At 50.8% G+C, this 12500-nt stretch overlaps 1 protein-coding gene across 1 annotated transcript in view; it reads right to left on the bottom strand.

Moving 5' to 3' along the window:
* Positions 1-12500, bottom strand: part of LOC125034944 — a 30797-nt gene that overhangs the window by 8148 nt on the left and 10149 nt on the right. Inside the window, 1 exon segment of the mRNA XM_047626991.1 lies at positions 454-615. Coding sequence (XP_047482947.1) covers positions 454-615 — 162 coding nt within the window.

Genomic DNA, 12500 nt, shown 5'->3' with positions numbered 1-12500 from the left:
AGGGGCATGTTTGGATGTAATTGACGCGTTCTGAGATTTAATGACGGGGGAAGGGGGGGGGGGGGAGGCTCAAATAGGCTCATTTTTTCTCATGTTTGATTGGTGGGAATGGTGGGAGGCCTGCAAGGTGATCGGGTGGGTGGGGGGAGAGGGGGTGGTGTGGGGGGAGGGGGGTAGTGAGTGACAGAGGTTTTACTTATATGGATTCATTAACTGGTCATTTCTTTTTTTCTATACTGGTACAATGTATCCCTGCCTTCCCCCCCCCCCCCTCTCTCTCTCTCTATCTCTCTCTCTCTCTCTCTCACGTCCCCTCCTTTCCCTCTTTCTCTCTCCCCCATTCCCTTTCCCTCTGTCCCTCTCCCTCTCCCTTCCCACCCCCTCCCTCCCTTCCCACCCCCTCCCTCCCTTTCCCACCCCCATCCCTTCTCCATCTCCATCTCTATCTCTTACCGTGATCTCCTTCGCCTCGTAGTCAGCGCCTCCTGCCAGGGTGATGCCGATGGAGCCGTGGCCGACGATCTCGCGGTGCAGGACCACCACCAGGATCTCGTGCGAGGGCGTCCCCGACTCCTCCAGGGACTGATTCGCCTCCTCGATCAGCTGCGCCAGTTCCTGCGGAGGAGGGCGAGGTGAGGATGTCAGCGCGCAAGGAAAAAGGTAATTGTCGTTGGGGTAATCATAACGGGAGTAGTGGTATCAGGAATATTAGTTATGTGGTGGTGGTAATAGTTGCATTTGTAGTAGTGGTGTAGTGGTTGTTGTAGTTGTAGTAGTAGTAGAAGTAGTAGTAGTAGTAGTAGTAGTAGTAACAGTGGTAGTAGTAGTAGTAGTAGTAGTAGTAGTAGTAGTAAAAGTTCCTGTTGTTGAAGATGATAACAATGAAATAACAACACGATATTTATATAGAAGGAACACCAATGAATGCAGGAAGATACCTCTCTCTCTCTCTCTCTCTCTCTCTCTCTCTCTCTCTCTCTCTCTCTCTCTCTCTCTCTCTCTCTCTCTCTTTCTCTTTCTCTTTCTCTTTCTCTTTCTCTCTCTCTCTCTCTCTCTCTCGCAATATTCTAGATAACATAGCTCCTTTGAGAACAGAAAAACAACATTATAACATGAAATTTGTACAAGAGGTGAGCAATTTTTTATAACAAAATCAGATGAAAAACGAGAAAACAATAAAAGGACAGATTAGTCCAGAACACACATCTCGGGGTAAGCCAAGACAATTAGGACATAACTCCCTATAACAACAGGGAAAGGAAAACGACCGAAAAGACCGAGCCAATTCCAACCAAAATACATCTCTGAAAGGCCAGAAAAGCCATGAGGACCGAGGCTTGTTGCAAGGGCCGCTCCCTCCCTGCCATGAATAGGGGAGCATCGCAAAGTCACGCTCACACCTTCGCCAGGGGAACAGACAGCTGGCGAGGAGGGGAGGGGGGAGTCATGCTGTTCACTCACCTCTCTTCTCTCCTTCTTCCCCTTCTCCTTATTCATCGACTTTTAATTTGCTATTTCTTTTTTTGTCTTTTTCCTTTTCCTCGTATTTTTTGTTTTTGTTTTTCTTTCTCCATTTCTCGTATACCCACAACGCAAATTTCTTTTCTTCTTTCCATTACTTCCTTTACTTTTTCATTTCTTCTTCTCCTCCTCTTCTTCCCCCCTTCCTTCTCCTCCTCTTTCCCCTTTGTCTCCTCCTCTTCTCCCCTTCTCTCCTCCTCCTCCTTCCTCCTTCTATACCCCTTGACAGAGGGAGCTGACCGATTATGCAAGCTGGAACAAACCCTTTCTGAGAACCACTCCTTCATCCTTTTCCCTGTTCTGTTGCAGGACTCCGGTGCTCTTTCCTCGCTCCTCAACTTGCCTCCATTCGACAGGGGAAGGTATGGACTAGTTTCTGCCTGCCTGTCTGCCTGCCTGTCTGGATGGATGGACAGATGGATGCATGCATGTCTTTCTGTCTGCCAAGCTGTTTTTCTTTCTTTCTCTCTGTCATTGTGTTTCTCTCTCTCTCTCTCTCTCTCTCTCTCTCTCTCTCTCTCTCTCTCTCTCTCTACTAATCCTCAGGTGCAGCACTGTGGCCGTGTGTGTGTGTGGGGGGGGGGAGGGGGGGTCGAAGGCGCGGTAGTTTGTGGCGACTTTCTGGTTTCCCTCGGGACACGGTGGCGAGAAGGGGAGCAAGTCTGAGGGTAAGGGAAGACAAAGCCACGAGAGGGAGGGAGGGAGGGCGAGGGAAGGAGGGAGGGAGGGAGGGAGGGAGGGCGAGGGAAGGAGGGAGGTAGGGAGGGAGGGCGAGGGAAGGAAGGAGGGAGGGAGGGAGGAGGAAGAAGGAGGGAGGGCGAGGGCAGGAGGGAAGAAGGGAGGAACATAGATAGATAGATAGGCAGACAGACAGAAAGGCAGATTAGGAGAGAGATAATGAGAGAGAGAGAGAGAGAGAGAGAGAGAGAGAGAGAGAGAGAGAGAAGCAGGCAGGAAGAGAAACAGACAGAGAGTCGACCAAAGACTCATTGAATCCCTCCTATCGGTTTGACGACCCCCCTCCCCTCCCCCCCATTACGCAGGAGCTCCAAGCTTACCCCCTTCGTTGACACTTACGAAAACGCACCAGGTGTTGTCTACCTCCTTCGCCCCCCCCTCCCCCTACTCTTCCCACTCCCCCCAACTCCGCAGGTGATGTGCAGTTCAATCAGTTTTTTTCTGGTGAATATAATTAGCATATCAGCATATCCTCAGAAGTATTTATACCTTTACTTCATTTAGATACATGAACAGCTCTTGATCTGCATGTCCGTGAGTCTATCTAATTGTCTGTCTTTGTGTATCTACCCTTCTATCCTCTCGTATCTCTCCTCTTTCTTCCTTCCTTTCTTCTTCTTTCTGGTTCTTTGTGTGTGTGTGTCCGTCTACCCTCTCTGTATCTTCTTCTTGTACAGCTCCTGATCTCCCCTCGGGTGTTCGAAGCTAAAAGGCTGCAGATGGCCGGGATACAGGATGAAGGGGGAGAGGAGGGGAGGGGATGGGAGGGAGGAGGGTGAGGGGAGGAGAAGGGATGGGAGGGAGGAGGGGGAGGGGAGGGGAGGGGAGGGGAGGAAAAGGGATGGGAGGGAGATGGGAGTGGGGGAGGGGAGGGGAGGGGGGAAATAGGTGGAGAGGAGAGTGGAAGGTAAAGGAGGGAAAGAGGAGGGGAGGGAAGTGGAAGGCAGGGAAAGGAAGGGAAGGGAAAGTGGATAGGCGAAAAGCGGAGGAAAGGGCGATATGAAGAGAAAGGGATAGAGAAGGGAGGAGGAGAATAAGAGGATGGGAGAGGAAGAGAAAAAGAGGATGGGGGAGCAGAGGAGGGGGTAGGAGGAGAGGGCGGAGGAGGGGGAGGACATACCCGAGGAACATGCCCAGGGGTACACGACCGCAGGGCAAGCTGACGTGCCCGGGATGAAGGCGCGGGAGACGCTAATCTGCGGGAGGGAGATTCCAAGGAGGAGGCAGGAGGAGAAAGGAGATAGGGAGACGGGCTGGGAACAGAAGCAGGAGGAGAGAAACACGAGGTGGAGGGAGGGAGGGGAGGACGAAGAGAAGAGGAGAGCAGGGGGGAGAAGGAGAGGAAAAGGCGATAAACAGATCACACACACACACACACACACACACACACACACACACACACACACACACACACACACACACACACACACATACACACACACACACACACACACATACCCCCCCCCCCCACACACACACATATGTACACGTCGCCCTTCACTGCCTCTGGTCTTGACCCGACATACGAGGTCAAGTCATCGGGTACAACAATTTCTTCTGCCTCGCACGATAACCCCGAAGCAGACGCACGAACACACGCACACACCCTCTTCGAGAACTAACCCATAAATCTTTCTTATCTTCTTCTTCTTATTCCTTCCTTCGTAATACATCGTTATTCTTATCTTCTTCTTCTTCCTTCCTTCGTAATACATCTTTCTTCTTCTTCTCTTTCTTATTTTTCTCCTCCTTCTCCTTCTTCTTCCTCCTCCTCCTTCCTTTGCAATAAATCTTGTAATGTCTTCCCTTTGCAACATTTCCTTTCATCTTCCTTTTGTCTTTTCTTCCTCTATCTTCATCTTCCCTTCGCAATAACTCGCATAATGAAAAGGTTAGTGTTGGGGCAGCGAGCGTGAATGGGGAGGGAGAGGGAGGGAGAGGGAGGGAGGGAGGGAGGGAGGGAGGGAGGGAGGAGGGAGGGAGGGAGAGGGAGGGAGGGAGGGAGAGGAGGAGGAGAGAGAAAGAGAGAGAGAGGAGGGAGGGTGGGAGGGAGGGAGGTAGGGAAGGAGAGAGAGAAAGAGAGAGAGAGAGAAGAGGAGAGAGAGAGAGAGGAGAGAGAGAGAAGAGAGAGAGAGAGAGAGAGGAGGAGGAGAGAGGTGAGAGAGAGAGAGGAGAGGGAAGGGAGGGAGGGAGGAAGGGGGGAGGGAGGGAGGGAGGGAGGGAGGGAGGAGGAGAAGGAGGGAGAGAAGAAAGGGAGAGAAAAATATAGAAACAAACAAGGAAAGAGAGAGAGAGAGAGAGAGAGAGAAGAGAGAGACAGAGAAACGAGCTTTTCCAAATATGAACCTCCCTTGTAAGATAAGAGTAAAAAAACCCGGCAAAAAGCGATTTTAAAAAGATGTGAGAGTGAAAGTTGCACTCGTCCCAAGGGGGTGGGAGGGGTGGGGTGGAAGGGGTGGAGGTGAGGGGGGGGGGGGTTATCTTCATCTCTTCTCCTTCCTCAAGAAAGACAAAACTAGATGCCGATGGATGAACCAAAAGAAAACGAACAAGTTTTTGAACGAGAGCCTCCTTCCTCTTTTTCTCATCTCCCCCTCTCCCTCTCTCCCTCTCACTCTATCTCTCCTTCTCCTTCTCCTTTTCACTCTCACTCTCACTCTCACTCCTTCCCTTTCCCTCTCTCTCTCTCTCTCTCCCCCTCTCCCTCTCTCTCAAAAAGAGGAAAATGAAATCCAAGTCCCTTCCTTGTGACCCGAGATAATCATGTGAAATTTTAGCTCCGTTTTGAATCCAGCCTTTTATCCCGCCCCCCCCCCCCCCGCCCCCCACGTGCAACCTCCCGGCTAACCTTCTTTTGCCAAAAAAAAAAAAAAAAAAAAATAAAAGCAAAATATTCACGCGCGTCAGATGCAGTAACGGGAATGGGAAAATTCGTCACGCAAGCACTACTTACAAAAAAAAAAAAGAATGAAATCAAAACAAATAAATTAATAAATTAATAAACAATAAAAAAGAAACAGGGCGACCCCCCCCCACCCCAATTCATATAGGATGGTTTACGAAGAAAAAGAAATTTCAAAGGAAATCCATTTTTAAAAAAAGGAAACACTAACGCCACCTATCATTAAAAAAAATATATATATATATATAGTAGCGACCCGAAACACTATCCCCCCTCCCCCCCCTAAAAAAAAAACGAAAACCAAAAAAAAAACTAACAAAACACCCCCGCAATCAACAACCCATATAACTTAAAAAAAAGGGACGAATTATAACCAGAAAGCCCCATAAAACGCCATCTGTCTCGCCGCCTCCGCCATCCCCGGAGACCACAATGGCGGCCGAGAGACTGGGCGACGAAGACAAAAACGCAGCGTCAGTCTCGCGCCGACCTTCGCCAAGGACGCGCGGAATGCCGGACGCGTGGACCTGCAAACTGTCACTCGGGAGGGGGGGGGGGGAGGAAGGAGGAGGAGGAGGAGGAGGAGGAGGAGGAGGAGGAAGAGGTGGAAGAAGAGGAGGAGGAGGAAGAAGAGGAAGATGTGGAGGAGGAGGGAAGGAGGAGGAGGAGGAAGAAGAAGAGGAGGAGGAGGAGGAGGAAGAGGTGGAAGAGGAGGAGGAGGGGGAAGGGGAGGAGGAGGAGGAGGAGGAAGAGGTGGAAGAGGAGGGGGGAGGGAGGGATGGGGAGGGGGGTAATAATTCGAGGCGGATTTTGAGCGACTGGGGATGATCAGATGCTGTGATGCGCTTTTGTTTTTCTGCATCGGTCTCTTTCTTTCTCTTTTGTTTGTTTTTTCTTTCTTTCAATGATTCTCTCTTTCTCTCTCTCTCTCTCTCTCTCTCTCTCTCTCTCTCTCTCTCTCTCTCTCTCTCTCTCTCTCTCTCTCTCTCTCTCTCTGTCTGTCTGATTTTGCACTCTAATGTTGCAAACCCGTTGGTCTACATATTTTTTTATGTCATGCACACCCACACACACACACACACACACACACACACACACACACACACACACACACATACACACACGCACAGGCCCTCCAGACTTAATTCGAGGCGGATTTTGAGCGACTGGGGATGATCAGATGCTGTGATGCGCTTTTGTTTTTCTGCATCGGTCTCTTTCTTTCTCTTTTGTTTGTTTTTTCTTTCTTTCAATGATTCTCTCTTTCTCTCTCTCTCTCTCTCTCTCTCTCTCTCTCTCTCTCTCTCTCTCTCTCTCTCTCTCTCTCTCTCTCTCTCTCTGTCTGTCTGATTTTGCACTCTAATGTTGCAAACCCGTTGGTCTACATATTTTTTTATGTCATGCACACCCACACACACACACACACACACACACACACACACACACACACACACGCACAGGCCCTCCAGACTTCGAAAGCGAAACGCGAGCCATTTACAAAAAAAAAAATAATAATATATATATATATATATATATATATATATATATATATATATCTCCATGAAATCAAGTAATCGAGGGACGCGAGCGTCTGCCATTGCCCGTCGGCTGCGGCTGCGGCGGCCGCATGCTCGAGCCCGACCAAATTCCCGGAGCGAGATGGCGAGGCTGCTGAACCCGCGCCCGACAGCCCCCCGCGGGCACGCACCCACGCACGCACGGCGGGAGGACGGACGAAACGATCGCATTAACGGACGGACTGGCGGAACAACGGACGAACGGATTAACGGAAAGGCGGACCAAAGGATTAACAGACGGACGGGCGAGACGAACCGCGGACGGACGAACGGATTAACAGATTGACGGACGAAACGAACGAAACAAAATCCGGTCGACACCGGAGGAAGTCGGAAAACAAGACAGCTGAGAAATGCACCGAAAATAGGAAAGAAAGAAAAAAAAAGAGAGATGAAAAAAATAGTCGCCGCCATTGCAATTTGCATCGAGGCATGACAGTGTTCTTTGCAAAAATGTGTATCCTTTTGCAATCGCCACAGTTTTTCCGCTCGAGAGAACCCGCCGATGTCGTCTGTCGGGCGGTCGGGCGGGCGGGCGGGCGGGCGGGCGGACGGGCGGGCGGGCGGGCGGGCGGACGGGGCGATTTCAACGCGGGCGAAAAGTGAGCACAATCGCGTCTTATCCTATCTATCTTTACTTTATCATGTTTCTATTTTTGATATTCTCTTCTGTGTTATTCTACATATTTCATTTAATTAACATCACTCTCTATTTCTTTTATATTGTCTCATTCTATGTTTTTTTTTAGTCGATCTTGAGAACGAGAGGGAAAGGGAGAGGTGCTCGGGCGCGTCGTGACGGGAGGGGATTTAAACCTTTTTTCTCCCTCTCTCTCTACGTCTCATTGGTCTCTTTGTGCATGTTTCTGGTCTCTCTCCCTCCTTGTCTCTCGTCCCACCAGCCCTCCCCCTCCTTCCTTCCTTCTCCTTCTCCTTCCCTTTCCTCCTTTACTTCTTCCCAATCCTTTGCCTTCCCTTCACCTCTTATTCTCCGCTCTCCCGTCCTCCTTCCCTTTCTCTCCCCTCCTACTTCTCCCTCTCTTCCCTCTCCCCTTCCCCACACATTTCTCTCTCTCTTCCCTCTCTCTCTCTCTCCCCCACACATTTTTCTCTCTCTCTCTTCCCTCTCCCGTCCCCTATCCCTCCCTCTCTCTCCCCCCCACACACATTTCCCCCTCTCTCCCCAACACATTTCTCCCTCTCTCCCCACTCCTCTCCCCACCCCTCTTCCCCCCACGGCGTGTCTAGGGCTTGCGGGCGGCGCTAGTCATCTGGAACGGAAGTATTGTGAAATCTCAGACCGAAATGGGGATGTTCGAGGGAGGGGCGGGGCGGAGGGAATGGAGGGGGGAGGGGCTGGAGACGAGGAGGGATGAGGAGGAAGGGGAGGAAGGGGAGGAAGAAGAGAAAGAGGAGGAGGAGGAGGAGGAGTAAAAGGAGGAGGAGGAGGAAAAAGAAGAAGAGGAAGAGCAGGAAGAGCAGGAAAATATGGAGGAGGAGGAGGAAAAGGAGGAGGAAAAGGAGGAGGAGGAGGAGGGTCGGTGCTCACTCGTGTGTGCCGAGCAGGGCACGGACGGTGGGTGGGTTCGTGTGTGTGAGAGGGGGAGGGGGGGGAGGGCGATATATGGATTGAAGACGGAGGGAGAGGAAGGGGCGTAGGGAGGGGGGGGGGGGTAATGGCGTGGGAGAGGGAGAAGGAAGGGGGGATGAGAGGGAGGGGGGGGAGTGGGAAAGGAGATGGGGAGGGAGAAAGAGGAGAGAGGAAGGAGATAGGGAGGTAAAAGGAGAAAGAGAGGGGGAGTAGAGAAGAGAAGGAAAGGGGAAAGAGAAAGAGAGAAAAAAAGATGGAGGGAGAGAAAAGGAAAGAGCAAAGAAATACGAAGAGAAGAAATCGGGGGAGGAGAGACAGGAAAAATGAGGAAAAATAAATGGAAGGAAAATAAAGTAGAGGAAAAACCAAGACACAAAGAGAACTAAAACAACAACAGCAATAACAATAATAATAATAACAATAATAATAATAATGATAATGAAAATGAATAATAAAAATTTCTTCCGTGTTGATACAGTGGTAGATAAACCCACATTGAAATAAGCAAAACACACGCCAGAAGCCAAGGACCCTCTTCTTCGAGACTCGAAAGGCGCGAGAGAGCTGTCCGGAGAGTCCAGGCCGGGAGGGGGGGGGGGGGGGGCGAGTCCGCAGCGGGATGCCCAGCCAGGACTCGGGGCATCTCTATATTATCTCTAATGAGAGGTAATAGAGAAACACCCCGCGGAGGAGGAGGAGGAGGAGGAGGAGGAGGAGGAGGAGGAGGAGGAGGAAGAGGATGAAGAGGAGGAGGAATAGGAGGAATATGAGGAGGAAGGAGGAAGAGGAGGAGGAAGAAGAAGAAAAGGAGGAGGAGGAAGAGCAGGAAGAGGAGGAGGAAGAGAAAGAGGAGGAGGAGGGAGGGAGGGGGGCAAGGTGAGAGGAAGAGGAGGGGGACTGGGGGATGAGAAGAAACAAGAAAGAAAAGGAAGAGAAGGTGGAGGAGGAGGAGGAGGAGGAGGAGGAGGAGGAGGAGGAGGAGAGGAGAATGAGGAGGAGGGAGGAAGATCAGGATGCAGAAGAGGATGAAAAAGAGAAGGAGAAGGCGACTGTACGAGAGGAGGAGGAAGAAAGGCAGAGGACGAGAAAGGAACAAGCGAAGCACAGAACAGGAACGTAGAGGAAACAAAGAGACGAATAGAACGAAAAAAAAAAAAAATCGGAAACAGGAAAGGGAAGACAAAAGAACAAGAAATCTAAAAAGACAATAAGGGAAGCAGAAGAATGAGAAAATCAGCGAGAAAAATAAAAGACAACTGAAAGACAAGCGGACGGCCCGGGGCGACGCGCGCTCGAGGAAGAAGAAAATGTTCTTAACAAGGGAGAGGGAACACGGAAGAAAGAGAGAGAGAGAGAGAGAGAGAGAGAGAGAGAGAGAGAGAGAGAGAGAGAGAGAGAGAGAGAGAGAGAGAGAGAGAGAGAGAGGAGAGAGAGAGAGAGAGAGAGAGAGAGAGGGGGGGAGGAGGTAGGGAGGGATGGAGGGAGGGAGGGAGAGGGGGAGAGAGAGAGAGAGAAGGAGAGAGAGAGAGAGAGAGAGAAAAGGAGAGAGAGAGGGAGGAAGGGAGAAGTGTAACACCTCATAATCGCAAGGTGATGTAGCGGGCAGCGTCTCCCCCCCCCCCCACATCCTCCTCCACCTATCTCCCCTACACGCACATACGGGGCTGGGAAAGGGGTGGGAGAAGGCTTGTGTGCCGGTGTGGGAAACGCAATTGGAAACTATCATCATTATTATCATTATCATCATCATTATTACAATTTTCATTCTCATTCCTCTTCCGTCTCCCCTTTAACAACAGCGTAAAGATAATTCAACTAAATGACACATAGTTATAGGTTCGAGAACGGAGTGAACACGGAAGGCGCGGGGGGGGGGGGGGGGGCGTAGGCCTATGCGCGTGGAATCAAAAACAACGGCAGGCAATGGGAGGTGAGGGCACCGAATCGCTCAAGCAAGCAAGCAGTCAAACGCACATAGGATCTACTTACATGAACTTACATGTGCATTCTTACACACAGAAAAAAAAGGCAGAAACACACAGAAACACATACAGACACACAGATAGACAGACAAACACACACACACACACACACACAACACACACACACTCACACACACGCACACACACACGCAAGCAGCGGCCTCCAGCCCCGCTCTCACCCTTCGCCTGTAATTATCTCGGGTGTTACTGGTAACGAGCAAGGCGCCGCGCCTGCCAACTGCCTATTACTCGGGTCTATTAACGGCACCCATTACCCGTCAGGAGGAACCCATTACGAGGCACACACTCGTCACCTCCGCCAGGCCCCGAGAGCAGCTGTGAGGAGGATTGCGAGAGATTGCAAGAACGGAGCTTCTTCTGCAAGCTGGCGGGTTGAACGAGCGAGCGAGGTTGGGGTAGGCCGGTTCTCTGTCCGTCTCTCTCTCCTTCTTTCTCTCCTTTTTCTCTCCTTCTTTCTCTCTCTCTCTCTCTCTTTCTCTCTCTCTTCTCTCTCTTTCTCTCTCTCTCTCTCTCTCTCTCTCTCTCTCTCTCTCTCTCTCTCTCTCTCTCTCTCTCTCTCTCTCTCTCTCTCTCTCTCTCTCTCTCCCTCCCCCCTCTCTTCCCTTCACCTCCCCCTTCCCCCATCCCCCCTCCCCCTTCCCCGTAACGGCAATCGCGTAAGGGAGAGGCATAAAAGCCGTGTAAGCGGAGTATTATTCAAGTTATGGTACGGGCGGGGGAAGAGGTGGGGGTTAGGGGGCAGGGCGGGGAGGGGAGGGGCAAGGGTGGGTATGAGGCTTGTTCTAAATCCGCCCCGAGGCTGTACTGGCCGCCGTAATCACGCTCCTGCGCGCACGCACACGGAACGCACATAAATAAACAAAATATCCACGCAAGGTAGATACAGGTACACGTAAACACGCACGCAAAGACACAGACAAACACACACACACACACACACACACACACACACACACACACACACACACACACACACACACACGCGCGCGTACACCCCCCCTCATCCCCCCCCCCCCCCACCCTCTTCCGAGAAAACGCGAAAATTGAAGCCCAACAACTGGGCGAAATGTGGATCTCTCGCCCCGCCAAGGTGACTCGCCATTGCTCAACATTTATAACGGCAGGGGAGGTCAGCGGGTCAACGCCTTTATCTTTATCTTTCCGACTTATCTCTCGGTGGAGAAAGGAGACGAAGAAGAAGAAGAAGAAGAAGAAAAATGCAGAATTCTCTCTCTCCTTTTATCGAAAATTCTGTGCAGATTTGCGAAGCCAATTGGAATGCAGCGATAAATATTTACCAGGACGTCAACCCGGGAGAGAGAGAGAGAGAGAGAGAGAGAGAGAGAGAGAGAGAGAGAGAGAGAGAGAGAGAGAGAGAGAGAGAGAGAGAGAGAGAGAGAGAGAGAGAGAGAGAGAGAGAGAGAGAGAGAGAGAGAGAGAGAGAGAGAGAGAGAGAGAGAGAGAGAGATAGAAGAGAGATAGAAGAGAGAGAGAGAGAGAGAGAGATGAGAGAGAGAGAGAGAGAGAGAGGACCGAGAGAGAGAGAGAGGAGAGATGAGAGAGAGATATGAGAGCGAGAAGAAGAAGAAGAGAGACGAGAGAGAAAGAAAGAGAGAGAGAGAGAGAGAGAGAAAGATATATAGAGAGAGAGATAAAGAGAGAGAATCAATAAAACAGATCACATCTTTAAAACGACTTGCAATACCAAATGATACCAAGCGTGCACTCTCCCCCTCCCCCTGCCTCCCCCGTTACCAAGAATCCCCATGACCACAGACCCCCCCTCCCCTCCCCCAATAAAAAAATAAATAATAAAAAAATAAAACGACTGAATAATGATAAACACAGCAAATCAAGAATCCCCTTTTAATAGCTCCTGAACACGCGGATGACGTGAGCACAGCCCCCCCCCCGACCCCCAGGGGAGAGAGCGGAGGACAGGGTCAACACCTGGGGCAGGGGAGGGGGGAGGGGGGAAGGGGGAGGGAAAAGGGAGGAAAGGAGGAAAGGAGGGACGGGGGGGGGGGGGAAACTTTCTCCATTGTCGTTACTTACTGTTGTTATTACTGTTTTTTTTTGAAGGGGTGGAGGGAGGAGGATGGTAGGGGGAAGGGGGTATGCGATTGTTTTTGTTTTGGTTTATTGTTTTCTATTGTCCTTGTTTGTTT

The sequence above is a fragment of the Penaeus chinensis genome, chromosome 19, assembly GCF_019202785.1.
Source record: "Penaeus chinensis breed Huanghai No. 1 chromosome 19, ASM1920278v2, whole genome shotgun sequence".
NCBI lineage: Eukaryota > Metazoa > Arthropoda > Malacostraca > Decapoda > Penaeidae > Penaeus > Penaeus chinensis.
This window is presented reverse-complemented; position numbering and strand designations above follow the sequence as displayed.